The 24131-nt window shown below is 21.9% G+C and overlaps 7 protein-coding genes across 10 annotated transcripts in view; 1 reads left to right on the forward strand and 6 right to left on the reverse strand.

Moving 5' to 3' along the window:
* Nucleotides 1-24131, forward strand: part of LOC122501885 (basement membrane-specific heparan sulfate proteoglycan core protein-like) — a 428837-nt gene that overhangs the window by 390688 nt on the left and 14018 nt on the right. The gene's annotated exons all lie outside the window — the stretch shown is intronic.
* Nucleotides 1516-5361, reverse strand: LOC122501889. Its single transcript, XM_043611656.1, has 4 exons — nucleotides 5288-5361; nucleotides 2360-2500; nucleotides 2020-2175; nucleotides 1516-1832 (listed from the first exon to the last, which is right to left on the reverse strand). Exons 1-4 carry the CDS (start codon nucleotides 5333-5335, stop codon nucleotides 1665-1667), a joined length of 513 nt encoding a protein of 170 aa, XP_043467591.1. The 5' UTR covers nucleotides 5336-5361; the 3' UTR covers nucleotides 1516-1664.
* On the reverse strand, nucleotides 6824-7569 carry LOC122501894. Of its 2 annotated transcripts, XM_043611662.1 has the most exons (3): nucleotides 7432-7569; nucleotides 7183-7342; nucleotides 6824-7056 (listed from the first exon to the last, which is right to left on the reverse strand). In XM_043611662.1, coding segments are annotated over exons 1-3 (330 nt in total). In that variant the 5' UTR covers nucleotides 7434-7569; the 3' UTR covers nucleotides 6824-6888. The 2 variants fall into 2 exon arrangements, with proteins under 2 accessions (XP_043467597.1, XP_043467596.1); XM_043611661.1 differs by having other exon boundaries at nucleotides 7183-7521.
* Nucleotides 8212-9939, reverse strand: LOC122501887. Its single transcript, XM_043611652.1, has 4 exons — nucleotides 9782-9939; nucleotides 9109-9246; nucleotides 8571-8726; nucleotides 8212-8476 (listed from the first exon to the last, which is right to left on the reverse strand). The coding sequence occupies exons 1-4, from the start codon at nucleotides 9875-9877 to the stop codon at nucleotides 8309-8311; spliced, it is 558 nt and encodes a 185-aa protein (XP_043467587.1). The 5' UTR covers nucleotides 9878-9939; the 3' UTR covers nucleotides 8212-8308.
* Nucleotides 12028-14105, reverse strand: LOC122501891. The gene is made up of 4 exons (XM_043611658.1): nucleotides 13989-14105; nucleotides 13184-13321; nucleotides 12586-12741; nucleotides 12028-12265 (listed from the first exon to the last, which is right to left on the reverse strand). The coding sequence occupies exons 1-4, from the start codon at nucleotides 14034-14036 to the stop codon at nucleotides 12098-12100; spliced, it is 510 nt and encodes a 169-aa protein (XP_043467593.1). The 5' UTR covers nucleotides 14037-14105; the 3' UTR covers nucleotides 12028-12097.
* On the reverse strand, nucleotides 15494-17369 carry LOC122501890. The gene is made up of 4 exons (XM_043611657.1): nucleotides 17232-17369; nucleotides 16682-16822; nucleotides 16258-16413; nucleotides 15494-15779 (listed from the first exon to the last, which is right to left on the reverse strand). Exons 1-4 carry the CDS (start codon nucleotides 17277-17279, stop codon nucleotides 15615-15617), a joined length of 510 nt encoding a protein of 169 aa, XP_043467592.1. The 5' UTR covers nucleotides 17280-17369; the 3' UTR covers nucleotides 15494-15614.
* Nucleotides 22162-23776, reverse strand: LOC122501893. Its single transcript, XM_043611660.1, has 4 exons — nucleotides 23724-23776; nucleotides 23166-23306; nucleotides 22562-22717; nucleotides 22162-22427 (listed from the first exon to the last, which is right to left on the reverse strand). The coding sequence occupies exons 1-4, from the start codon at nucleotides 23769-23771 to the stop codon at nucleotides 22263-22265; spliced, it is 510 nt and encodes a 169-aa protein (XP_043467595.1). The 5' UTR covers nucleotides 23772-23776; the 3' UTR covers nucleotides 22162-22262.

The raw sequence follows: 24131 nt of genomic DNA on the forward strand, positions 1-24131 counted from the left end.
ACAAAGGATAAAAAAACTTGATAATTAGTTCTTAAATTTAAAAAAAATATGAAAATGCAAAATTAACTTTTGTCTATAGCTCAATAATTTTTCTATTATATAGAAATAAAAATATTTTCACAATTTTTTGAAAGTCATTTTACTCGCAAAAATTAATATCATCTATTAATTTTACCATTTTATAATAGCTATATTTCAAGCAATTTCGAATTAAAAAATTTAAATTTAAAAAAAGTTAAAAAAATTCGGACTTCTTTTTTCAAATCCATATTTTTACACTGAAAATTTTTTTTTTAATCCAAAAATATGTAGCCAAGAAATTATCTATGATTCAAAATTCAAATTATCTGTGGATTGAATCTTTGATTCAGTGTAGTTTTGTTTTTAATTTTTGTGATTCAGATACATTTTTATAAAAATTTTTAATTACCCTCAACTGGAACTATTTTTTGCACATCTATTTTTTGGACTCAATGATTTATTAAAATTTAGAATTAAAAAAAAACTATATTGGTATATGTTGTCGACGTCCTTCTAAAGGTGTACTATGAGTTGGACGATGAAAAAATATTTTTTCTCTCAATTGTAATCATTGAAATATATTTAAGAAATTCAATTTAAGTAATTATAAATGTTATCTCAAATAAAAACTAAAATTTTCATTAAGTTTAGAAAAAAAGCTTATTTTGTTGAAAGACACGCGCTTCTTTTCGATTTAAAAAGATATTTATAAAATTCTTTGCAAGAATTTAATTATGTGAAAGAAAATTTTTTTAATTCTATGCAAACATGTTCAATTATATTTTCATTATTAATAAAAATTTCACAGGAATTTTACTATTTACAAAGTTGTTATACATTTCTTCCCGATGATACAATATTTTCATAAATAATAAAACGCATCGCAGAATTTCAACTATTTTTAATAAAATTTTAATCGAATGCCTCAAAAAATGTAATTATTTTTTAAAAATTTCATTATAATTCGTCGAAAGAATATACCTAATTATTTAAAAATTTTGTGGCAAAATTCTTTATGGGAATCAATTTTAAGGAACATTCAGTTATTGAATAAATTATTTATTTTTCTATTTAAATAATTGAATATTTAATAAAAATTGATCTAAGGAATAATTATACTTAAAATTTTAGATAATAATTTAATAAAAAAAAATTATTACTTGAATTTTTAGAAATAATTAAATTCTGAAAAGGTATCAAATTAAAATCTTTGAAAATCTGAATTTTTATACTAACAATTCAGTAGAATTAATTTTTTTGAAATACCCAGTTTAATCGAATTTTTTTTAATTACTTGAAGTTTTTATTTTCTAATATACGGTACCAGAATATATATATATATATATATATATATTATGTTAAAATAATTCCCAAGTTTTTTTTTTTAATCTTCATAAAAGAACAAATTTTTAAATAAAATCAAAAAGTTAAATTTTTACAATTATGCTTTATTTTTTTCAATGGTAACAATTTATAGTATGCAATAAAAATTGAAAAAACAAGAAATAGAATTTGTTTGTTTCACAATAAATTACGCATAATTAATTAAAAATTATAATTTTTGATACAATAGTAAATGTCTTAGTTTGAAAGAAAAGCATTAAATTAGTTTTCTTTTTGGGACAGCTGCTCATTTATGAATTTTATTTGCAGCCAGTGATATTACCACGAAAAATACCGGTAATAATTGGAAGTGCATTGCCTTGATCTCTTGCTCTGAATATATTGAATTCAGATCGATATGGTCCACATTGATTTTTATCACTCTTAAACGTAGAAATTGAAGGTACTTTGAAAGTTGCTTTTGCACCCTAGAAAAATTAGGTTTTTTTAAATTAATTTTTCTATACATTAATTTAATAAACTAGAATACTTGAATACAAAAAAAAAACTACCGAGAGTGAGAAAGTCAAAAAATTGTATTAGAATACTCAAACTATAAATAATTAAATTTAATAATAAGACGTGAAGAATTTTTATTATTATTATTAAATTTACCTTTTTTATTGGACAATCATCACTACTTGTAAGTGTTTTCAAAATAAATTTCTTAACCCTTTCTTCGGATGTGCCTTTTTTCACATCACCACACAAATTTTCGAGTTTGACATATTCAGTTGTTTTCTTTTTTGTAAATCCAATGTTGTAAGTTAACTGTGTATAAAAATAAACAAATAATAAATAAATTACTGAATTTATTTGAAAATTTATAAATACACAAAAAACATTTATAACAATTTTTGAAAATTTTAAACTTTAGAGATTTGTAAATATTTATTGTCATGTAATCTGCTTTATTTGAAAAATAAAATTTATTTGAAAAATTTAGTTTACATACTTTTAAAGGATTTATTTGTGCGTTTACTGGTTCGTTCCATGTAATATCAGTTTTCTCCTTACTCGATGTTATAGTTACACCAGGATAATCTTTTCCTTTTATAATACGTCCCCATGTTATTTCAGCTTTTTTCTCTTCTGCCTAAAATATATTCCCGTGTGGAAATCTGCCCAAGTTAGCCCAGTTAAAAACTGGGAGCCAGCTGGGCCCCACCTGGGCTTCCCATTTTCATAAAAATATTAACATTATAATAGAAAAAGTCTGAAAATTAAATATAACTATTCACAATAAATCATTCTACAATTAATTCATAATAATAATAATCATTATTATTTTAAACAATTTATTATTGTCAATAATTATAAACTTTTATTGTACTACACTAACAGACATTTAGTTTTATTGAAATTTTAAAGTTGTTCCAGCTGAATTTATTTATTTAATAATTAACTCATCAAGGTATAACGGTTTTTAATACATTTTAATAATTGTTTAAACAAATAATTGTTGTTATTTATTAACTTTTGATACACATAACTTAGAAACTTGCAATTTTTTTCCTAATTTTGCAATTAACTAATACGAACGACATAAAATAAAGAAAATTTATGGTTTTAACAATTCAGAAATTGTATAAACAAATGATTGTTGTTATTTATTAACTTTTGATACACATAACTTAGAAACTTGCAATTTTTTTCCTAATTTTGCAATTAAGTAATACGAACGACATAAAATAAAGATAATTTATGGTTTTAACAATTCAGAAATTGTTTAAACAAATTATTGTTGTTATTTATTAACTTTTGATACACATAACTTAGAAACTTGCAGTTTTTTCCTAATTTTGCAATTAACTAATGTAAATAGTAAATCATTCAGATGTTTTATGATTTTAATTTTAACAATTTATCAAATGTTTAAACAAATAATTGTTGTTATTTACTATCTCTTGACACATAGCATCTAGAAAAATGAAGTTTTTTCTTATTTTGCAATTAGTTAATCAGAGTAGTAGTAATTGTAAAATTAGAAAGAAACTGCAAGTTTCTGAATTGTTTGTATCAAAAGTTAATAAACAATAACAATTATTTGTTTAAACAATTTCTGAACTGTTTAAATCATAAAATACTGTTATTTCATACTTTTCAGATTAGTTAAATGTAAAATTAAAAAGAAACTGCATTTTTTTAGGTGCTTTGTGTCAAAAATTAGTAAATAACAACAATCATTTGTTTAAACAATTTTTGAATTGTTAAAACCTTAAATTATTTTTATTTCATGTGGTTCGAATTAGTTAATTGCAAAATTAGAAAAAAACTGCATCTTTCTGGAAGCTAGTGTCAGGAGTTACTAATTAACAACAATTATTTATTTAAACAATAACGACTGCAATATAACATTAGTAAAATTTATTATATATAATAACAAAAATCGTTTACAGTGAAAATTATTAATTAGTTTAGTTTTTCTTTAACATTTAATAATAAAACTTTGATGTAATTATGGTCATCTTCGTACATGAATTGACAATTGACAAACATGTTAACATTTTACGGAAGCATTTTAGAGTTTGTCTATTGACCCACTCACGGTGGGTTCCGGTCAGGCGAAATAATATTGTAAGTGGGCGTGAGCTGGGCCCTACCTGGGCTTCCCAGTTTTTGAGGACCCACATCAATAATTATATAAGCAAAAATTTCTAAGTCCAAACCTAAAAATTTTTTTTTCAACAAAAAATTAATGTTTATAATGACTTAGATTAAGAAAAAACGTGTTTTTAACAAAAATGTATTCACAATATTTTTTTTATGTAATGTCCACATAATTAATTAGTAAAAATTTCTAAGTCCAAACAACTAAAAAAAATTTTTTTTTTTAGACCAACAAATTAATGTTTATAATGATTGTAAACAATAAAAAACACATTTTTAATAAAAATGTATTGATATATTTTTTTCATAATAATATAAATATTATTTTAAGAATATTTATCGTTTATTATTACATTATTAATATTGTTATTATTATTATTAAACTATTTATTTGTTACGGTGTATTCGTATCAGTAAGTGCTTTATTGAATCATTACAGCAGATCAACAAGTCACTGACAATAAAACGTCGGTGTTCAGTAGTTAGTCTCCGTAGTATAGTGGTTAGGGCGTTAGTCTAGTAGTCCGTAGGTCATAGGTTCAATCCCCGCGTGCGTTAAATTTTATTTGTTTCTTAGGTTTGCGTTTATTCCGATTTTTCTGCATTGTATTCGTATAAGTATGCAATTTAGTGATTATATATACCGTTTAATAATTTAATTAACAAATTTCTAATTTTTTTATAAATTTTTAATTTATAAATGAAAGGATATATATTAATTCCCACATATATGCTAACATTATTTATGAATTTGCTTTTGGTCACAATTTCATTAAAAAAAGTAAAAATCGTTAAATAATAACGTTATTTATTTATAATTCGACTTATTTGTTATTAATAAACAATTTATTCATTAATTTAAATGAACACTAAATCTATGGGCCCCAGCTGGATTTTTCCTAGGTGGGCTGTGGCTGGATTCACCGTTACAAGCCAAGGAATCGCCCACCTGGGCCATCCCTGCTGGGACCCACCTAGAACCTGGGAAGCCCACCTGGGACCCACCGTGGGCCCACCTCACTTTTCCACACGGGTTGTTAAAAATACCGCACAATTAATTTTTAAATAACTTTAGTCTTGTCAATTTAATTTTGACTTTAACATTGATTTTTTGGCTTTGACAATCACTTTGACCTTTACTTTAAATTTCAAAGTGAATTTAGTCAGAGGCAAAGTAAAAAACCAAAGTCAAAATTGAGTCGAATGTCAAAGTAAAAAAAAAGTCAATTAAATTTGCAGGTTTCTACTTTTTTTATTATTTATAAAAACTCACACATATAACTGCAAAATAAACAGCAAACACGCAGAGAAGTTTAAACATTTTTAAATTATATATCGGAGAGAATTTTCAATTTAAAACTGACTAAAAAAAATTTTAAAAACACATTTTATTTATACAATGTTGTTGAAGAAAACTAGTTCTGTTTATCATTACAAAACTGGAAACTAATTTCGAAAAATTATCTTTAAATGTAAAGGATAGAAACTCATTAATTGGCTATTAAACATTGAAAAAGTATGTAACTGCATAATTAACTGTTAGCTATAGCAAAAATTGTGAGCATAATAATTTTTCTATTATATAAAAATAAAAATATGTATCCAAGAAATTAGAATTGATTCAAATTTATTGTTTTCTCAGTGTAATTTTGTTTTTAATTATATTGAATTTTGTGATTAATATTATACATTTTTATAAGAAAATTTAAATACTCTCGACTGGAACTATTTTGTGCATCAAATAGCTATTTTTTGGACTCAACTATTTATTAAGATTTGGAATTTAAATTTTTTCAAAAGACACGCGCTTCTTTCCGATTTAAAAAGATATTTATAAAATTCTTCGCAAGAATTCAAATTTTTAAAAGAAATTTTTTTTAATTCTATGCAAACATTTAATTTTTTTCGATAAATAATAAAAATTTCACAGGAATTCAATTATTAACAAAGTTGTTATACATTTATTCCCGATAATTCAATTATTTGCAAATATAATAAAATTCTTTTTGTGTATTAAATTATTTTCATAAATATTAAAAACCCATCGCAGAATTTCAACTATTTTTAATAAAATTTTCATCAAATTCCTCGAAAAATGCTATCATTCTTAAAAATTTTATTAAAATTCGTCGAATGAATATAATTATTTAAATTATTTAAAAATTTGTTGATAAAATTCTTTATGAGATTCTATTTTAAAAAGCATTCAATTATTGAATAAATTATTTATTTTTGTATTTCTATTTAAATAATCGAATATTAAAAATTGATTCAATAATGATTTTTAGTTGAAATTTTAGATAATAATTGAATAAAGAAAAGCATTATTACTTGAATAATAATCAGAAATAATTTTTCAGAAATAATTAAATTCTGAAAAGGTTATAAATTAAAATCTTTGAAAATATGAATTTTTATACTAACAATTCAGTAGAATTAATTTTTTTTTGAAATATCTAGTTTAATTGAATTTTATTTATTTACTTGAAATTTTAATTTTCTAATATTTATTTTATTTATTTATTTAATATAATTTTCCCGACCATTTTCCCGAATTTATATATGAATTACCACGCATTTTTTTATTCTTTATAAAAAAAACGAATTTTTAAATAAAATCAGAAAGTTAAATTTTTACAATTATGCTTTATTTTTGTTGATGGTACCAATTTACAATTTACCAATGGTAACAATTTACCGTATGCTATAAAAATTGAAAAAACAAGAAATAGAATTTCTTTGTTTTACACAACAAATTACTTATAATCATAATTAATCAAAAATTATAATTTTTGTGTTGCAATAATAACTGTCTTAGTTTGAAAGAAAAACATAAAATTAGTTTTGTTTAGGACAGCTATTTATTTTTGAATCTTATTTGCAGCCAGTAATATTACCACTAAAAAGACCTGTAATTATTGGATGTGCATTGTCTTTATCTTTTTTTCTGAATATTTTCAATTCAGATCGATATGGTCCACAATCATTTTTTTCACTTGAAAACGGATAAGTTGAAGGTACTTTGAAAGTTGCTTTTGTACCCTAGAAAAATTTGTTTTTTTAATCAATTTTTCTATACATTAATTCTAATAAACTAGAATAATTTAAATTTTCAATAATTATTAATAATGAATGAAGAATTTTTATTATTATTATTATTAAATTTACCTTCTTTATTGGACAATCATCAATATTTGCAATTGTTTTCAAAGCGAATTTCTTAACCCTTTCTTCGGATGTGCCTTTTTTCACATCACCACACAAATTATTTATCGAGTTCAACATATTCATTAGTTCTCTTTTTTGTAAATCTAATGGAGAAAGTAGCCTGCGCATGAAAATAACAAATTAATTGCATATAAGAGAAATCTTTTATAATAATTATTAATACAATAAAATTATTTGCTGCAAACTTACATGTCAAGTTTGCTTCAAGCTTTCTAGGTTGAATTTATTAAAAAAATTATAATTAAACAAAAAAAACATTTATAACAATTTATGAAAACATTTAATTAGAGAAAACTGGAAAGTAATTTCGAAAAATTATCTTTAAATATAATGGATATAAACTCGTTAATTGGCTATTAAACTTAAAAAAGAAATTATCAATAATATTAACTATTTTCTGGCAAATATTGAGCGCTCTATAATTTTTCTATTATATAGAATTAAAAAATATTTTCACAATTTTTTATTTTTATTATTTTTTTTATTTTTTAAATTTTTTATTTTACACAAAAAAATAGTATCATCTATTTTAATATTTTAAAAATCGATATAAAAATTTCAATTGAAGCAAATTCAGACTTTTTTTTAAAGGAATATTTTTAGTTTTGTTTTTAATTATAATGAATTAAGAATTATTATTGAATTCATTAAATTAATTGTTAAAAACACATAATATGATTCTTTGCGTATTATTATTTCTATCCAGAACGTTATTGAGAAGGCTTAGAAATGATTATTTATTCTCACTAAATTTCTCATCTAATTGGATTTTAGTCAAAATTAGGGTGAAAGTAAATTTTTTTTTTAGTTTTTAAACAAGTTTTTATATAATTAACTTTTTTTTTTAGTAGTTTTAGATTTTCCCCTGAAGTTTTAGTGGGAAAGAAAAATACTTGGAATTAAAGAAAATATTTACTGATTTCAAATATTAGTTGAGAACTTTAGATTTAGAGACTAATTTTTTGTCACTTAAATACATAAAAAATAAAAAGTTTTATTTAATCTTAGTTTTCATTTTAGAATACACTCTTTAATATTTTATAATAGTTAATAATTAATATTAAATTTAACAGCCACTGACAGTTCCACCAAATTTATGCACCAATATTGGAAATAAGTTTGTAATCCTATTCTGCCTAAACAATTTCATTTCTGCTTTAAACTCTCCACATCCATAAGATTTATTAATTTTGTAAGTGTATTTAAATGGTGTCGAGTAACTGACTGTTGTTCCCTGTAAAAAAAAAAGTTTTTTTTATAATTTTTTTCAAATTACAGCTACACTGAAAAAAAATTTATGAAATTAAAAAAAAATATGTGTAATTCACCTTCTTAATTGGACAATTCTCAGAATTTGTTATGGTTTTCAAGAGAAATGTCTGAGAAACTTCCATAACACTGCCCTTAGGAGCCGGAGTGCACAGATTTGAAGTATTAGCAGATCGTGTCTTGTTTAGTGATGTATAAATAAATTTATAAGTAGCCTGTAAATATTAAATTCGATTTTACTTAATATCGCAAATAAGAATAAATTAAATAAATTTGATTAAAGAATAAATTACTAAATAAAAAGTTATTTTTTATTTTATTACATTGAAATAGGTGAAGAAATTAATTTTTACTACTTTCGAATAATAAACTGTAAAATATTAGTATTTATTTCGAAAATAATAAAACAATTATTATTTTTATTATTACAAAATAGCAAAATTTAATTGTACGCTGGAAGTTTAGGTATATAGTTTTTAGTTTCTTTTTCACGGTCTTTTAAAATTTTTAAATATTTTCCTCAGGTTAAATTTTACTTTGTTTATAAAGAGAAAAAGTTACTCTACAATTTTTTCTAAATTTTTTTATTATACTTACTCTTAAAGGATTTTTATTTTCGGAGACATTTCTATTCCAAGTAATATTTGTTGCATTTTTGTCGTGTTTCACACTTAAAAGGGTAGTTAGTCCTTGATACATTTCTCCCCATGTTATCTGAATCGTATGGTCTTCCGCCTGAAGATAAAATATAATTAAGCGTATGCAAAAAAAAAAAAATTTTTTTTACGAAAATATTTTCATATATATTTTTATTTTTAAATATTTTTAATTATTTAATTTTTTTTTATTTTTAATATATTCTAAAAATATTTTAATAATATTCTAAAAATAAAAATCACAAATGTTACTTCTTCTTAAGTAATGAGAAATATTAACTAATAAAAAAATAAAATAAAAATTAAAAGATATTAATATTTCAACGAATCTTACGTGTACATAAGCAACGCAAACGAAAAGTAGACAAATAATTTTGTTCATTTTGGAATTTTTATGTCAACTGTTACGTTGCCAATAGGGCAGGAGTATAAACAATAAAAAAAAATAAAAAAAATAAAAAAAAAAGAGTAAACATTTTTAGAAAGAAAATAATTTTTTAAATTGTAAAAAAAATGTTTTTACACTAAAATTCGAATTTTGGTGAAATGTAAAAATCTTTATGGACATAATTAACAAAGTATTAAATATTTAATATATTGTAAACGAATCTTACTTGTAGAAAATCAACACAAATGAGAAGTAGACATAGAATTTTATACATCTCGAAATTTTTATGTCGACAGTTACAAATTTCTTGTAAAAGTAACATATCTGTTCAATTTGCTCTTTATATACAGTCAGGTCCCCATACTGTTAGATTCCAAACTGTTATGTCCATGATCCAAGTAACAAGGTCTCGCCACGCGCAGGCAAAAAAAACGTGGAACCAAGCACCAATCAGAATGCGGACGAAGTGACGACCATATTGAAAGTCTAGCCGCGTATTTTTAAATGTGTTTCAAATCCAGAAAATAAGATTGTTATTGTTATTAATATATTTTTATTTTTAATAATAAATATTATTAATTGTTATTATTAATATTAATACGTATAAAATTATTGATAATAATAATAATAAATATTACAATAAATGGTAATTAATATTAATAAATTATTATGAATGTTATTTTATTTTTAATAATAATTATTATTTTTAATTAGTATTAATATTAATAAATATAAAGTTATTAATAATAATAATAAATATTGCAATAAATAGTAATTTGATTTTCAAGATTCCAAGCAACATTCACTGGCTCTTCCAGGTTTCTTTCAGATTTATAATATTCCCTAAATTTTTAAGGTTTTCCAGGTGAAAATAGAGTGAAAATACTCTGATTCACCTAGAAACGTGGACAACTAATCACCTTTTAATGATTTAAATTCTGTACCGAAGTGAATCTGTGCCACGCAGCAGTTTAGTCCTTACTGGAGTTTCGTCTCAGTATATATATTGAAAGTTAAAAGTGATATGCATAATAATAATATGTGACTGTATATTTGTGACTGCATAATTCTTTTAGTTTAATTTTTTATTAAAGAGAGAAAATATAAACACATACAAAAAATAAAAAAAGGTTGTCTTAGTTAATCTGGCTCAAAATTTATCTCATCATTTATCCACTGAAAATTGAAAAGAAATTGTCCCTTCAGTTCTTGCAGCATTAGAGATAAATGTAATGTTTTTAAATATATAAATAAATATATGTGAATGTTATGTATCAAGTTAATAATAAGTATTTAATAAAAAATATTAATATTTAATAAAGAATTATTTTACTTTTAATTTATTATTCTTTATGTTCTTTAAATTTGTTTCTGTATTTGATTCAAAATTTAGCGCTTCAATATGGTCGTCGCTTCAGGTAATCGCTATGATTGGTCGGCTTTTTTATGGTGCGCGAACCGAGTTAAAATTGAGCCCGACTTTGGCGAGACCTTGTTACTTGGATCATGGTTATGTCCTCAGTAGTGTTATGTTTTTGCATAACCTCCAAATTCAGAAGTGTTAGGTGACGTCACGTTACGTCACCAATTTTCAGGGCCGTATTCTTAAGCCCAAAGAAAAGGGGGCATATACTTCTAGGCCAAACTTGAGGTGTATATATTTACGTTCCTGAAAGGTGCGCAGTAGGCAAACTTTGAGCACATAACAGAGCTGAGTCTGGAGGAGTGGAAAATTTCTGGAAATGTAACAGTATGGGGACCCGACTGTACTTCTAAAACGAGGCAGTCTTAACACTATCTATTATACAGTCATTTACTATTGATAAGAAAAATAAAAATATATTTAACTAAATAGTACTAATTACTAATTACTAATTACTAATTACTAATTACTGAAATAATATTTCTAAAGATGTGCTATAAAAATAGAATATAATAATGAAATTTAATTTACCACACAGGAAAAAAAAAGTCTGACTCCGTTTACACCTTAAATTCAGCCCATGTATTTCACATAAGTCTGTCCTTGTTTAACGGGGCTGACTCCGTTTACATCATAAATTCAGCCTCAAAAAGAGGCTGAAAGTAAAACTTTTTTTTTAGTGTGCATGTAATTTGATTAATTTCATTATACAAAAAAGTTTAATTATACAAAATTTGAGTTTATAGAAAAAATATATATAAAATTTATTTAAGAAATACAATTTTAGTAATTTAAAATTTGTTCTCAAATGAAAACTAAAATACTCTTCAAGTTTCTTAAAAATTTTTTTAAAAAAACTTATTTTGTTGAAAGATACACGTGTTTTGTTTCGATTATTTTTATCTATACAACTTTATTGATAAAAGTTTGAAATTAAAAAAAAATTCGTTTAATATAATTTCAAAATAAAAATAAAATTAAACATTGTATTTAACGTAATTCTATATGTACTGAAGGTTATAATTTTAAAATTCACTTAAGATTTTTAATTTTAATTTAGAATATTCAATATTGTTTAATATTGGATCATTTGTTACATGTATGATACAATTTAACTATTTAACAGCCAGTAATAGTTCCACCAAATTTATACACCAATACGGGAATAAGGTCTGTTATCTTATGGCTCCTGAATAATTTCATTTTTGACCTAAACTCTCCACATCCAAAAGATTCGTCAACTGCGTAACTGTAATCGAATGGCGTTTTGTAACTAACCATTGTTCCCTGTAAAATGAAAATTAATTCTATCAATTTTCTCAAATTAAAGCTAAAGAAAAATGATCACTTTATAATAATTTAAATATTTTTCAAAGGGGTCTTCCAGGAACTACGTCAGGTAGACATATTTTTTTTATTTTTATATTACAAAAAGAATTAAAGTTCATCTAGTCATGCAAAATGTTGATGAATTCTATTTTTGCAGTATTCAAGTATTGCAGGTTATTTAAATCCATTTTTATATTAAAAACATAATTTTCTAATCATATTTAAATAATTTTAAATTTAAATAATTAAAAATTGATAAAAAAATAAATTTATTTTACCTTCTTAATTGGACAACTGTCAGAATTTGCTAAGGTTTTCAAAAGGAACGTCTGAACAACTTCATCAAAACTGCCCTTTTTGGCGGGTGTGCAAAGATTTGAGGCCCTAGTAGTTCGTGTCTTATTTTGAGCTATATAAGTGAACTCATAAGTAGCCTGTAATCATTGAATTTGATTTTATTTAATCACAAATAAGAATAATTAATAAATTATTAAATAGAAAGTTTTTTTTTTATTTTCTTGTAACAAAATAAAAAAAAAGTAATAAAATAATTAAAATAATAATAAAAATAAATAAATAATAAATATGATAAATTAATTTTTACTAGTTTTGTATAGTAAATTTTAAAACTTAATAAAATTTATTTCGAAGAGAGTAAAATTTAACAAAAATTCGCTAAAATTTACAAGTTTAGTGTTTAGTTCAATGTTTACTTTTTAGATTTTTAGATTTTTCTATTTTAATTTTATTAATTTTTAATTTCTTTGATTCAGGTTTCACTTGAAAAATATAGTATAAAAATAAAAATTAGTATTGTATAAAAAAATATAGTAAAAGTTACTCTATATTTTTTCAAATGTCTTTAAATTAACTTACTCTTAAACGATTCTTATTTTCAGTAACTTCTCCATTCCAAGTAATATTTGTTGCATTTGCACCGCGCTTTATATTTACAAGGATAGTTAGTCCTTGGCGCACTTTTCCCCATTTTACCTGAATTTTATGGTCAACCGCCTGAAAATGAATTATAATTTCTAGTATATTAAGTAAAAAAATGATTTTTTTATGAAAATTTATGTTTTTAGTGTACAATATAATATATTCTAAAAATATTTTGATAATATTCTAAAATTATTTAAAAAAATATTTTGAAAATATTCTAACAATATTCTAAAAATATTTTTAAAATAACCTACAAATATTCTAAATTTAAATAATAATTAAGAATATATTTCTATTTCTTAAAAACAATTTATTTTTCTCTACTTAATTTAACTAAGGTAAGATTTACAATTGGACTAATTTTTTAGTCACTTTTTACTAGAACTTTAGTAGAAAAAATTAGAACTACTAAAGAAACTAGTATACTTCACTGAAAAGTAGAAAATATTTTTACTAATGTAAATTAGTGACCAAACTTTCACTAATTTATTTAATGAATTTTCAAAAAAATTTCCAATATTTAGAAAATTTGAAGAGTACTAATTTTAAGATCATTATTATATATTTTTTTATTCAGAGAAAAATTGCAAAAAGAGAAAAATGTTCTCCAAAAATTAGAATTGAGTGCCTAACAATCACAAACGCTGCTTCTTAACTAATAAATATTTTTAATATAATTAATATTTTTTTATTTTTATTATTTTATTATTTTGTTAATTAATATTGGAACGAGTCTTACGTGTACAAAAGCGACACAAACGAAAAGTAGACAAATAAATTTATACATTTTAAAATTTGTATGTCAACTGTTACAAATTCCTTATAAAAGTAATAAGACTGATCAATTTGCTCTTTATATACTTCTAAAACAAGGAAGTTCTACACTATCTGTCCACGTGCTTTTATCAAATTATAATTAAAAATTGTCTTACAATTCAAAATAAATCTTTCTTACTGCTATTTTCAGTAAAGAGAAGAATAAAAAAATAGAAAATTATTTTTTAACATTTCAAATTTAAAACAAAGGGAAAAGTATTTTTTTTTAACTGTAATGAAATATTTCCAAAAAATAAAAAATTCAGGTCATTTGAATAAAAATTTATTTTTTTAAAATATCCATTACACGTGTATCGGTGACTGTTTCAAGTACACTAATTGCAACAATTACGATAAAATGTTTCACTTTTAACATAAAAAATAAAACTAATACTTTGTTATAACCTTGTTCTCATTTGATTAATGTACTTAAAGTAAAACATTTATTTATAGTTCATATAATTATTCTTTTAATATTTCAAATTTATTTTGATTGTATTTCTTTAATTGTTATTAATTGTCGGGTTTTTAAAAATAAAAACTCGTTTATGAGAGGAAATGAAGTGTAAATAACAAAAATACTCAGTTAAGATATAGTAATTTGCAATTAAAAACGCTTCCACTATCTTAAACTATATTTTAACGATTCTTTTACAAAGTTAGTTGGCAATTTATGCTGATAAAAAATTAAAAGAGTCGAAAAATTCCATTGTTTGCTTGATAGTGTTTTAAAATTTAAACATCGTTTGTTATGGAAAAAATTTTTAATTTACAAGAAATATTTTACATTGTATGAAGATTATGGAAAAATGTAAATGTATTTAAATAAAAATGTTTACTCGCCAAACAACAATGTTTACTGTTAATTACCAAAATTTTAAAAATTGTTTGTCGAAAATAAAATCTACTTATGATAATAAAACTTCTGAAATTTGAATAATTTTGTCTGACCTTAGCTTGACTTTTACTACTGCCACTTAAATTGCTTGAATTATTTAATTTAAATTTATACTTATTAACTTAAAAATTTTAATTATTAAGTAATTAATTAATGCTAATTAATCAATGAATTAGTTAATAATATATTAACGATTTATATATAATGTAATTAATAGGTAATTAATAATTAATAATTAATAATTAATAATTACTCAATTATATTTAATTAATAATGTAATAATTAATTACCCAATTTAATTAATTAATATTATTTTTATTTCTATTTTACTTTTAAACAACTTATCAAAAAATTACAAATGAAGAAATGAGCGTCTGACTATAATGGCTTTACCTACTGATTCTATATTAAATTCTCTGTCTGACTATAACTTGCGTTTACCACTGTCAGAAAAATTAATTAGTTACTGGCAAGAAACTTAAAAATTATTAACAAACAGTAACAGGTCGAAAAATAAAAAAAATTCGAAATAAAAAAGAATAATTTATTTTCATATTTTATTTTGCTTCAAACACAGAAAAATATTTTAATCGTAAAATATTTCTTGTTTATGACACACATTCCGATAATATTTCATCGTCTATATAATTATTAACAGCCAGTGATGTTTCCTTGAAAGTAGCCTAAAATTATTGGAACAAGTTTATCCATTTTTCTAAATACTTTCATTTCCGCTTGAAATGGTCCACATTTACGATCGTTTTCGAGAGAATAGAGGAAAGTTTTAGGTTCATTGATATAAGTGCTTTTTGTACCCTATAAACCAAAAAAAGTAATTAAATTAATTTTTCATAACGCGGTGCAAAAAAGGGCACTTTTTTGCACCTTGTTATAAAAAATATCGTTCGTAACTAGTGCTAGCAGTTGCCAATTTTTGAACGAGCACTTTTTTTGGAACAAACTGTAGGCGAAGCTTCGCTTCGCCTACAGTTTGTTCCAAAAAAAGAGCTCATTCAAAAATTGACAACTTCTCGCACTCGTTACGAAATATACTATTTTTTTATTAATAAATACCTATTATAAAAATTGTGAATATTTTAAGTATTTTAAATATTTTTAATTATTTTTAATATTTTTAAGTAGGTCTTTTAAATTTTTTTAATTATTTTAAATATTTTTAATTATTTTTAATATTTTTAGTTATTTTAAATATTTTTAGTTATTTTAAATATTTTTAATTATTTTAAATTATTTTTTAACATTCTTCATAATTATTATTTATGTACACATTTACCTCTTTTATTGGACAATTCTTAACATTTGCAATCATTTTCAAAACGAATAATTTACCGCTTTGATGGAAGGTACTTTTATTATAAGTGTCACACAAATTTGGAATGACAATGTAGTCACTTTTTTTGCTTTTTGTAAAGTCAACACGTATAGTAGCCTATAGACGTAAAAATAGAGAAACATTTTCAGTTAATTTAAGAAAATAGTTTAAAATATTAATTTTTATTAAAATTAAACAAAAACATTTCTAATGTTTTTTTTTCTGTAATTAGAATTGAATAAATAATGTGAAATGAAATGAAAAAAAATTATTTATTTATTACTAGTTTTTTGTTTATTAATAGTTTTTACTTGTAATTTTTTAATTTACAAACAAATGAAAAAAAAAATTTTTAAATGTAGATAATTGTGAAAAATTTATATACTCTCAGAGAATTTTCCTGGACATTAACAGATTCATTCCATGTAATTTCAGATTTTTCTTCACTTGATTCAATTGTCACACCTGGAATTTCTCTTCCTTTTAAAAAACGTCCATATGATATTTCAGCTTTTTTATCTAATGCCTAAAATAATTTTAAATTATTTCATAATATTATTATTTAAGGGCATTTTTAAACCATTATGACGTCACAGTTCGAATGCCCCTAACTTTATTTTGCAAAATAATTTTATTTAATATACAAAAAAGAATAATAGTAAGAATAATAATAATTTATAATTTTAATTATTTAATTATTAAATATTAAATTAAATATGTTATTTTTAATAAAATATAAATTCAAATTAAAAATAAATAAACATTAAATTAATAAAAAAAATAATAATAATAATAATAATAATACCTAATAATAATGTAATAATTAAAATAAAAAGAACGAAATAAAATGTCACGAAAATTTATTTTCGAAAAATTTATTTTTAACTTAATGTCTGTAGATTTACACTATATAACTAAACTGAAGAGAAACTTACATTTCCCAAAGCAAGAGATATAAAAAACACGCAAAAAAGTTTTAGCATTTTTAAATTAAACTCTGCAGAGTATAACCTCAGTGCAAAACTGAAAATGAATTACAAGAAGACAAGCTTATGCTTAAACATTTCAGTGACCAGTATTATTTATCATCAAAAAATGCAGAAGATAATGGAAAAAAGTTAGATATGAAACGTTTACATATAAGGTCATTTTATATTTTCATATATATTTTAAATTTTTTGTTATTCTTTTCTCATTATCTTGCAAAGAAAAAACTTTTTTTTTAATGAAAAAGTATCACTTGATTATTTTACGCTCTAAATAGAAAAGTAAAAACAAAATAAAAATTTTTCCTATAATTTGAATTTTAAACTTTAAAATTTTTACATTAAAAAAGTAATTTTTTAAAAAACGTTACCAAATCAAATTAGTATAATTTTTACTAATTGTAAAATTTAATAATAATAATTTAATAATGATTTAATTATTATTAACTATAATAATCGTCTTATTCATTCTTTCATTCTGTCCACACTTGAAGTTAGTTTTTGTGTATTCTTTTGTTTGTTTTTTTTTTCTTTAAAAAAAATTTCTTTTGACAAATCGAAAATATGCAGGTATTTTTTCATAATTCATAATAAAATAATATTAGAAATTAGAAAATTTTTAAAAAATGGTGATTAACAAATAAAAAATTTATCAAAAAAAAAAAAAAAAAAAAGCTGAAATATCATATGGAAAATAAAAAAAAAATAAATAAATAAATAATAATAAAAATAATAATGATATATTATTTATTAATAATAATAATAATAAATATCATATGGACAATTTTTTTTTTTTTTTTTTTTACCATCTTATGATAAAAAATTTATCCATTTTGTTTATTATATACTTTTTTATAACAAATTTCATTCGACTGATCTAAATTATGCAAATTTTTCTCTTGTTTATTCTTTATTTATAAAAAATAGAAAATTTGTTAAAAATTTATGATTAATAAATAGTAAATAAATAGCCATTTTATGCATAATTTTTATTTCTCAATAACAATATTATTCACAAACTCATTCTCTTATTTTGGGGAAAAAAACTACATATTCCTGTTTCTTAATATTTTTTGTAGAAAATTTTCAATTTTCATAAGGGAATAATTTACATTATTTAAATTTTTTAATTACAACTGTTTTAATAAAATTCAAAGTTTTTTTTAAAAATAAACGAAACAAATGTTTATAAATTCTATTTGTCAGTTACAAATTTTCATTGAAAATGAAAATTCTTGAATTTTTAGGAAATAAAGGAAAAAAAATGTTCCGTTACATTTTTACGAATTTCTTTAATTGTAAAATTATTTGATAACATCAATAATTTCTTTTTTAAATAAATATTTGATTATTATTATTTTTCCACAGGAATTAAGACATTCAAAAATTACAAATTCAAACCTTTTTGAAATTAAACAACTTATAATAAAAGTATTTTGCTATAAAACATGAAGATAATTGATTGCTCCGAGTCGAAGACTCATTTCTTTATGTTTTATAATAATTTATGAAAATAATTGAATTATTGCGAAGAAATTTATAAAAAAATTGTAAATAATTGAATTCCTGTGGAATTTTTAATATTTTTGACAATAATTAAATGTTTGTGTGTGATTTTATTACATTTTTTTAAATAATTGAATTTTTCTTGAAAAATTTTATTAAAATAGTAGATATTGAAAATAATTTAAATTAGGACATTTTATTGTTATTTTTGAAAATAATTTGATCTTTGGGGAAAAATTTTGATTTTTTACAAAGATAATTGGAATTTTGACGAGAATTTTTAAAAAAATTTTTAACATAATTGAATTTTATAAGAAGAATTTTATTACTTTTGAAAATAATTAAATTTCTGCAATAAATTATTTGCAATTTCTCCGAAAATTGAATTATTTTAGTGTTTTCAACAGAAATTTGAATTTAAAATTTTTAAATTCTATTATTTTTAAAATTGAGGCCTTGGATCCAATAACTCGCCCGACGCTCGGAGGAACGCGCTAATACCAGTCGGGTAGCAGTGAGTGGCCCAGAGGCGCTCACTGCTCACTGACTGGCAGTTGCGCGTTCCTCCGAGCGTCGGGCGAGTTATTGGATCCAAGGCCTCAATTGATAATTTTATTTTTAAAAATGAAGTAAAAAGTTAGCGGCACGCTTTAGCGCGCGAATTGTTGGTTGTAATTTAATAATTTGATAATTTTATAATTCTTGAATTCAGTAAATTCGATTTTCAATACAAAAATGAGCCTAAAAAATTAAAAGCTAAGAATTCTTTTTTGTAATATAACGTTTTCCTTCGATTTTGAGTTTTTTTATAGTAAGATACAAATTTTTAATTTTTGTAGAGTAAAAAAATTTATATTTATTATAATAAAATAGAAAATAGAATTAAAAAACAATTTTAAATAGTTTTTCTCTGATCGTAAATTCGTAACATACTTCTACTAGTGACCAAACCATAACTTTTGTACACATTTCAGAACTAAATTTTCCCTAAGATTAACAATAAACGAAAACTAAAGATGTTTAAAAGTTTCAAATAAATAACAAGAACTTTATCTTCATTTTATTTTTGCCTCTTGAGTACGAAAAAAAAGAATGGAATATTCTGCATTGTTATAATGAAGCCGTTTTAATGAAGAGTTCAAATAAAAAATATTCCTTTCTGAAAAATAGTACATGAATAGGAAGTTTAAAAAACTTAAGTCAGAATTTTATTTCTTTTATATATCGCTTTTGCTTTTTATTCGCTTCATTAGTAAGAATTATAATACTTCTAAGAGATTCTGCTATATAATTGGTAACATAGTATTAAAATTCTATTATACATTAGCAGCCGGTGAGGTTTCCTTTAAAATATCCCAAAATTGCTGGAATTGTCCTGTCCTTTTCTCGATATATTTTCATTTCGGCTTGAAGTTGACCACAGTGACGATTTTTTTCAATTGTATAGGAAAATGTTTTTGGTCCATTTGTGTGAATAATTTTTGTTCCCTGAAAAATTCGGTATTATTCTAATTATTTTTATTCTAATTATTTTTATTATTATTATTATTATTATTATTATTACTATTATCACTATTATTATTAATATTATTAATTTTGTTAAATTATTAAAATTTATTAGGTATTTTATTTATTTTTTTAAATATTTTGAAAAGATTTAGGATTTTATGATTGATGCTTACATTTTTGATCGGACATGTGGTAGCATTTGCGATAGTTTTTAAAATAAATATCTGAGCGCTGCGTCTAGTTGAAGATTTCTTATAAGTTCCACACAAATTGGAAAGATAAATAAACTCACTTTGATTCTTTTTAGCAAATTCAATATATAAACTAGCCTGTACTTAAAAATAGTAAACACATGTACAAATTTTATTAAATTCGAAAAAATATTCAATTTTTTATTTTTTTTTATTCTTCCTGTACTCCTTCTCATATTATTTTTGCTTTTTTGCACTTTACACTTTTTCTATTATCTTATTTTACGTAATTTTTAATGCAATTTTATAATTTTTATAAGCAATCGAAAAAATATCTTTTAATAGCCGATTGCATTAAAAGTTAATTTTCTTACTTTTAGAGGATTTTCCTCTGCATTAACGGACTCGTTCCATGTAATTTCAGTTTTTTCTTTAGCTGATTCAATACTTACAGCAGAAATTTCCCTTCCTTTAAAAATATTTCCATATGATAATTCAGCTTTTTTGTCTAATGCCTAAAATATTAAATTATTTAAACATTACTTTTTGTTTTATTTATTTACAGAAATAATAATTGAGTGATTCTTTTTTATCAAATACAAAACTTTCTGAGTTTACAAGATTTTTAATTAATTATTATAAATTATAAAATATTAATTATGTATAATTATATTTATATTATATACCTAATAATTAAATAAGCAAGTGATAACTTCGAAAAAATAATAATAATAATAATAATAATAATAATAAATATATAAATAAATATATAATATAGAATAATTGTGATGAAATAATAATATAATAATAAATAAATTAATTAAATAAATAAGAAATTAAATAAAGTTACAAAGGTTGCTGCTGAATAAATAGCAAAAAGGCAGACAACTTTGAACATTATGAAATTTTGTAAGTATTGTCGAGAGTCCTCAAAAATATAACAAAGGAAATATAAATTAAGACACTTTTATATTAAAATTTAAAATACAATAATATAAAACAAACTTGTTTTGTTTATCATTACAAAAAATGTCCGATAAAATTTTATTAACAAAGTACGTCAAATTCCTGGTAATAAATTAATGTTTTTATCGGAAAATGTAAGCAACAGGTCTTAAATAGGTAAAAATGAGTAATTTCTGTGCCTTTATGAAGAAGCTTTGTGTTTAAGAATTTTACTAAATTAGCGACACAATTGAATCGTGATTTTCGATTTTTTGAAATTTTACAGGAAACACAAAAAAATGTTTATTCAATGGAAAATATTTAATCATAAAAATATATTTATAAAGCGGTTTACTATTGACAAACAATTTATTTATTCATTTACTTAATATTAAAATGTAATAAATTTTTTTTTGAACTCAAAAACAATTCAGCATTAGGTTAGAAAAAAAAGTTTTCAAACTTCCAAAGATACACTTTTTAGTGCAAAAAACTATATTTGTGATGAGAAAAAACTTTTTTTAAATTTAATAATAATTAATAGTTATTTTTATGTTTAATATGAAATAAAATTTTTTTATTTTTTTATAACTTATTATAACACTTTAAAATCATTATTTGAAAATAAGTAATAAAGCGAGTGGTCTGTATATAAATTTATAATTCATCAAAAAATTTGTAAAACGAATTTAGAATCTTATATTAATAATAATAATGCATAGAAAACATTTTTTTGCTTCCTCAAAAAGAAATTTATTTTAAAATAATTTAATGAACAACTTGTAATGGTATAAATAAATTAATTTATTAAATTTTTCAGAGACATAATTTAACAGGTAATTTTTGATCCTCGGAAGCCATGTATTAAGACAGGATTTTTGTCATTTTTGTCACTCTTATCAAATAATTTAAAGACACCTTTAATTTTTACACATGTAGTTTTATTACCTGGAAATTTATAAAAATATCGAGGTCGGAAAATTTTTTTTGTACCCTGTAATAAAAATAAATTTTATTTATTTGTAATTTTCGTTTTCAAGTTAAAAATGAATAAAAAAGTTTTATTAATTTACCAATAATATTTAAATTTTATATATAATATTCAATATATGTATTTTAAAAATTTACCTTCTTAATCGGACAACTTTTGGCATTTGCTAAAATATTCAAAAAATAAGTTTGATAAATTTCTTCTTTGCTCCCCTTTTTTGCCATAGTGCACAAATTTGCAGAGCTTGCACGCATTGTTTTATTTTGTGAGAGATCAGTTATTTCATAAGTCGCCTGCAAGTATTTTGTTGAAAATTAAATTAATCTATTAAAATATTCGCATAGAAAAATTTTTCTAAATTTCAATTGATAAAATTAAAATAATAAAAAATTATTAAAAATTTAATTATTTAAATTTTAAATTAATCTCTTCTTACATTTTCTAAGTTGATTTTATTCAAAAGTTGTTTATTATCAGTTTTTTCCAATTTGTTTTAAAACAAAAATACAATGAAAAAAAATTTATTGAATTCAAATACGCGACTATTTGGTACAAATACAATTTACTTGTTTTAAATATAAATTATTCGATTCAAGTAAATATTAATTTGATACAGTGAAGAAACGATTTTTCTGAGAAATTTTTCTTAGAAACGATTTTTAATTAAAATTTAGAAATTAAGAATTAGTTGTATTCTCAAAAAATGTGTAAATAAAAAATTATTGTTTTGATTTTACTTACTCTGAAAGCATTATTTTTTTCTGAAACCTCTTTATTCCAAGTAATGTTTGTTGTTGAATTAGCTGATTTTACAGTGATAGTGGGACTATTTTTCCTTTTAACAACATACGCCCTTGTTATCATAAGTATTTGATCTGCTGCCTTCAAATGAGATAATGTTTAATAAAAATTTTTACAAATTTTATTATTAAAATTATAATAAATGTTACAAAATAAATAAAAATTATTATAAAATTATTCAAAATAATAAAATAAATAAACTACAAACACTGAGAAAACGATATGTTTGAATCAAACGACTAAAAATTATTTTTGAATTAAACATAATAATTTTGATTCAACACATAATATAAGTTTGATTTAATAAAACTTACGTTTAATAAAATTATAAAATATGTTGAATTCAAAAATATTTTTTTTATTGGCTACTTATTTTTGGATTAAAAAAAAATTTTTTCTCAGTGTACATTTATTTATTGACGGTATTTATTTATATTTTTATAACTTATATTATATTTTAATTGTAAATTTGATAATAGTATATATTAAATATCTTACGAGTCCAACAGCAATAAAAACGAAAAATGCGCATAAAATTTTGTACATTTTGAATTTTTTGTATTGACTGTTATAAACTTTTCACAAATAGAATATGTATGAAAATTTTTCTCCTTATATAAGGTTTAAAACAGAAAGTTTTCCACTATCTACTTACTCGTTTTTATCAAATTAAATTTAAAATATATTTTTTTTATGAAAAGAAATATTTTTGATATTTTATTTTTGAACTTTTATCAAACAATGCAAGATAATTTTTTTTTCCTTTTGAAGGAATTTCATTCGGTCTTGGATTGTTTGAAAGATTGTATAATTGTCCTTTTGTCGATATATTTTCATTTCAGCTTTAAATTGACTACAGTGGTGATTTTTTTCAATGGTGTAGAAAAATGTTTTGGGTCCATTATT

Source organism: Leptopilina heterotoma, unplaced genomic scaffold (genome assembly GCF_015476425.1).
Source record: "Leptopilina heterotoma isolate Lh14 unplaced genomic scaffold, ASM1547642v1 Lhet_218, whole genome shotgun sequence".
Taxonomy (NCBI): Eukaryota; Metazoa; Arthropoda; class Insecta; order Hymenoptera; family Figitidae; genus Leptopilina; species Leptopilina heterotoma.

Bases quoted from the DNA above. Each gene is read 5' to 3' on its own strand.
- LOC122501889 (XM_043611656.1), bottom strand. From the start codon at position 5,335: ATGTTTAAACTTCTCTGCGTGTTTGCTGTTTATTTTGCAGTTATATGT. The intron at 2,501-5,287 runs GTGAGTTTTTAT...AATATATTTTAG, and splicing joins TTTATTTTGCAGTTATATGT to GCAGAAGAGAAAAAAGCTGA. The intron at 1,833-2,019 runs GTAAATTTAATA...TAATTTTTCTAG, and splicing joins ATGATTGTCCAATAAAAAAG to GGTGCAAAAGCAACTTTCAA.
- LOC122501894 (XM_043611661.1), bottom strand. From the start codon at position 7,350: ATGCGCAGGCTACTTTCTCCATTAGATTTACAAAAAAGAGAACTAATG. The intron at 7,057-7,182 runs GTAAATTTAATA...AAATTTTTCTAG, and splicing joins ATGATTGTCCAATAAAGAAG to GGTACAAAAGCAACTTTCAA.
- LOC122501887 (XM_043611652.1), bottom strand. From the start codon at position 9,877: ATGTTACTTTTACAAGAAATTTGTAACTGTCGACATAAAAATTTCGAG. The intron at 9,247-9,781 runs GTAAGATTCGTT...TTTTATCTTCAG, and splicing joins TTTGTGTTGATTTTCTACAA to GCGGAAGACCATACGATTCA. The intron at 8,477-8,570 runs GTGAATTACACA...TTTTTTTTACAG, and splicing joins AGAATTGTCCAATTAAGAAG to GGAACAACAGTCAGTTACTC.
- LOC122501891 (XM_043611658.1), bottom strand. From the start codon at position 14,036: ATGTATAAATTTATTTGTCTACTTTTCGTTTGTGTCGCTTTTGTACAC. The intron at 13,322-13,988 runs GTAAGACTCGTT...ATTCATTTTCAG, and splicing joins TTTGTGTCGCTTTTGTACAC to GCGGTTGACCATAAAATTCA. The intron at 12,742-13,183 runs GTAAGTTAATTT...CAATGATTACAG, and splicing joins AAAATAAGAATCGTTTAAGA to GCTACTTATGAGTTCACTTA.
- LOC122501890 (XM_043611657.1), bottom strand. From the start codon at position 17,279: ATGCTAAAACTTTTTTGCGTGTTTTTTATATCTCTTGCTTTGGGAAAT. The intron at 16,823-17,231 runs GTAAGTTTCTCT...AAATTATTTTAG, and splicing joins TATCTCTTGCTTTGGGAAAT to GCATTAGATAAAAAAGCTGA. The intron at 16,414-16,681 runs GTATATAAATTT...TTACGTCTATAG, and splicing joins TCCAGGAAAATTCTCTGAGA to GCTACTATACGTGTTGACTT.
- LOC122501893 (XM_043611660.1), bottom strand. From the start codon at position 23,771: ATGTACAAAATTTTATGCGCATTTTTCGTTTTTATTGCTGTTGGACTC. The intron at 22,718-23,165 runs GTAAGTAAAATC...AAATACTTGCAG, and splicing joins AAAAAAATAATGCTTTCAGA to GCGACTTATGAAATAACTGA. The intron at 22,428-22,561 runs GTAAATTTTTAA...TTTTTATTACAG, and splicing joins AAAGTTGTCCGATTAAGAAG to GGTACAAAAAAAATTTTCCG.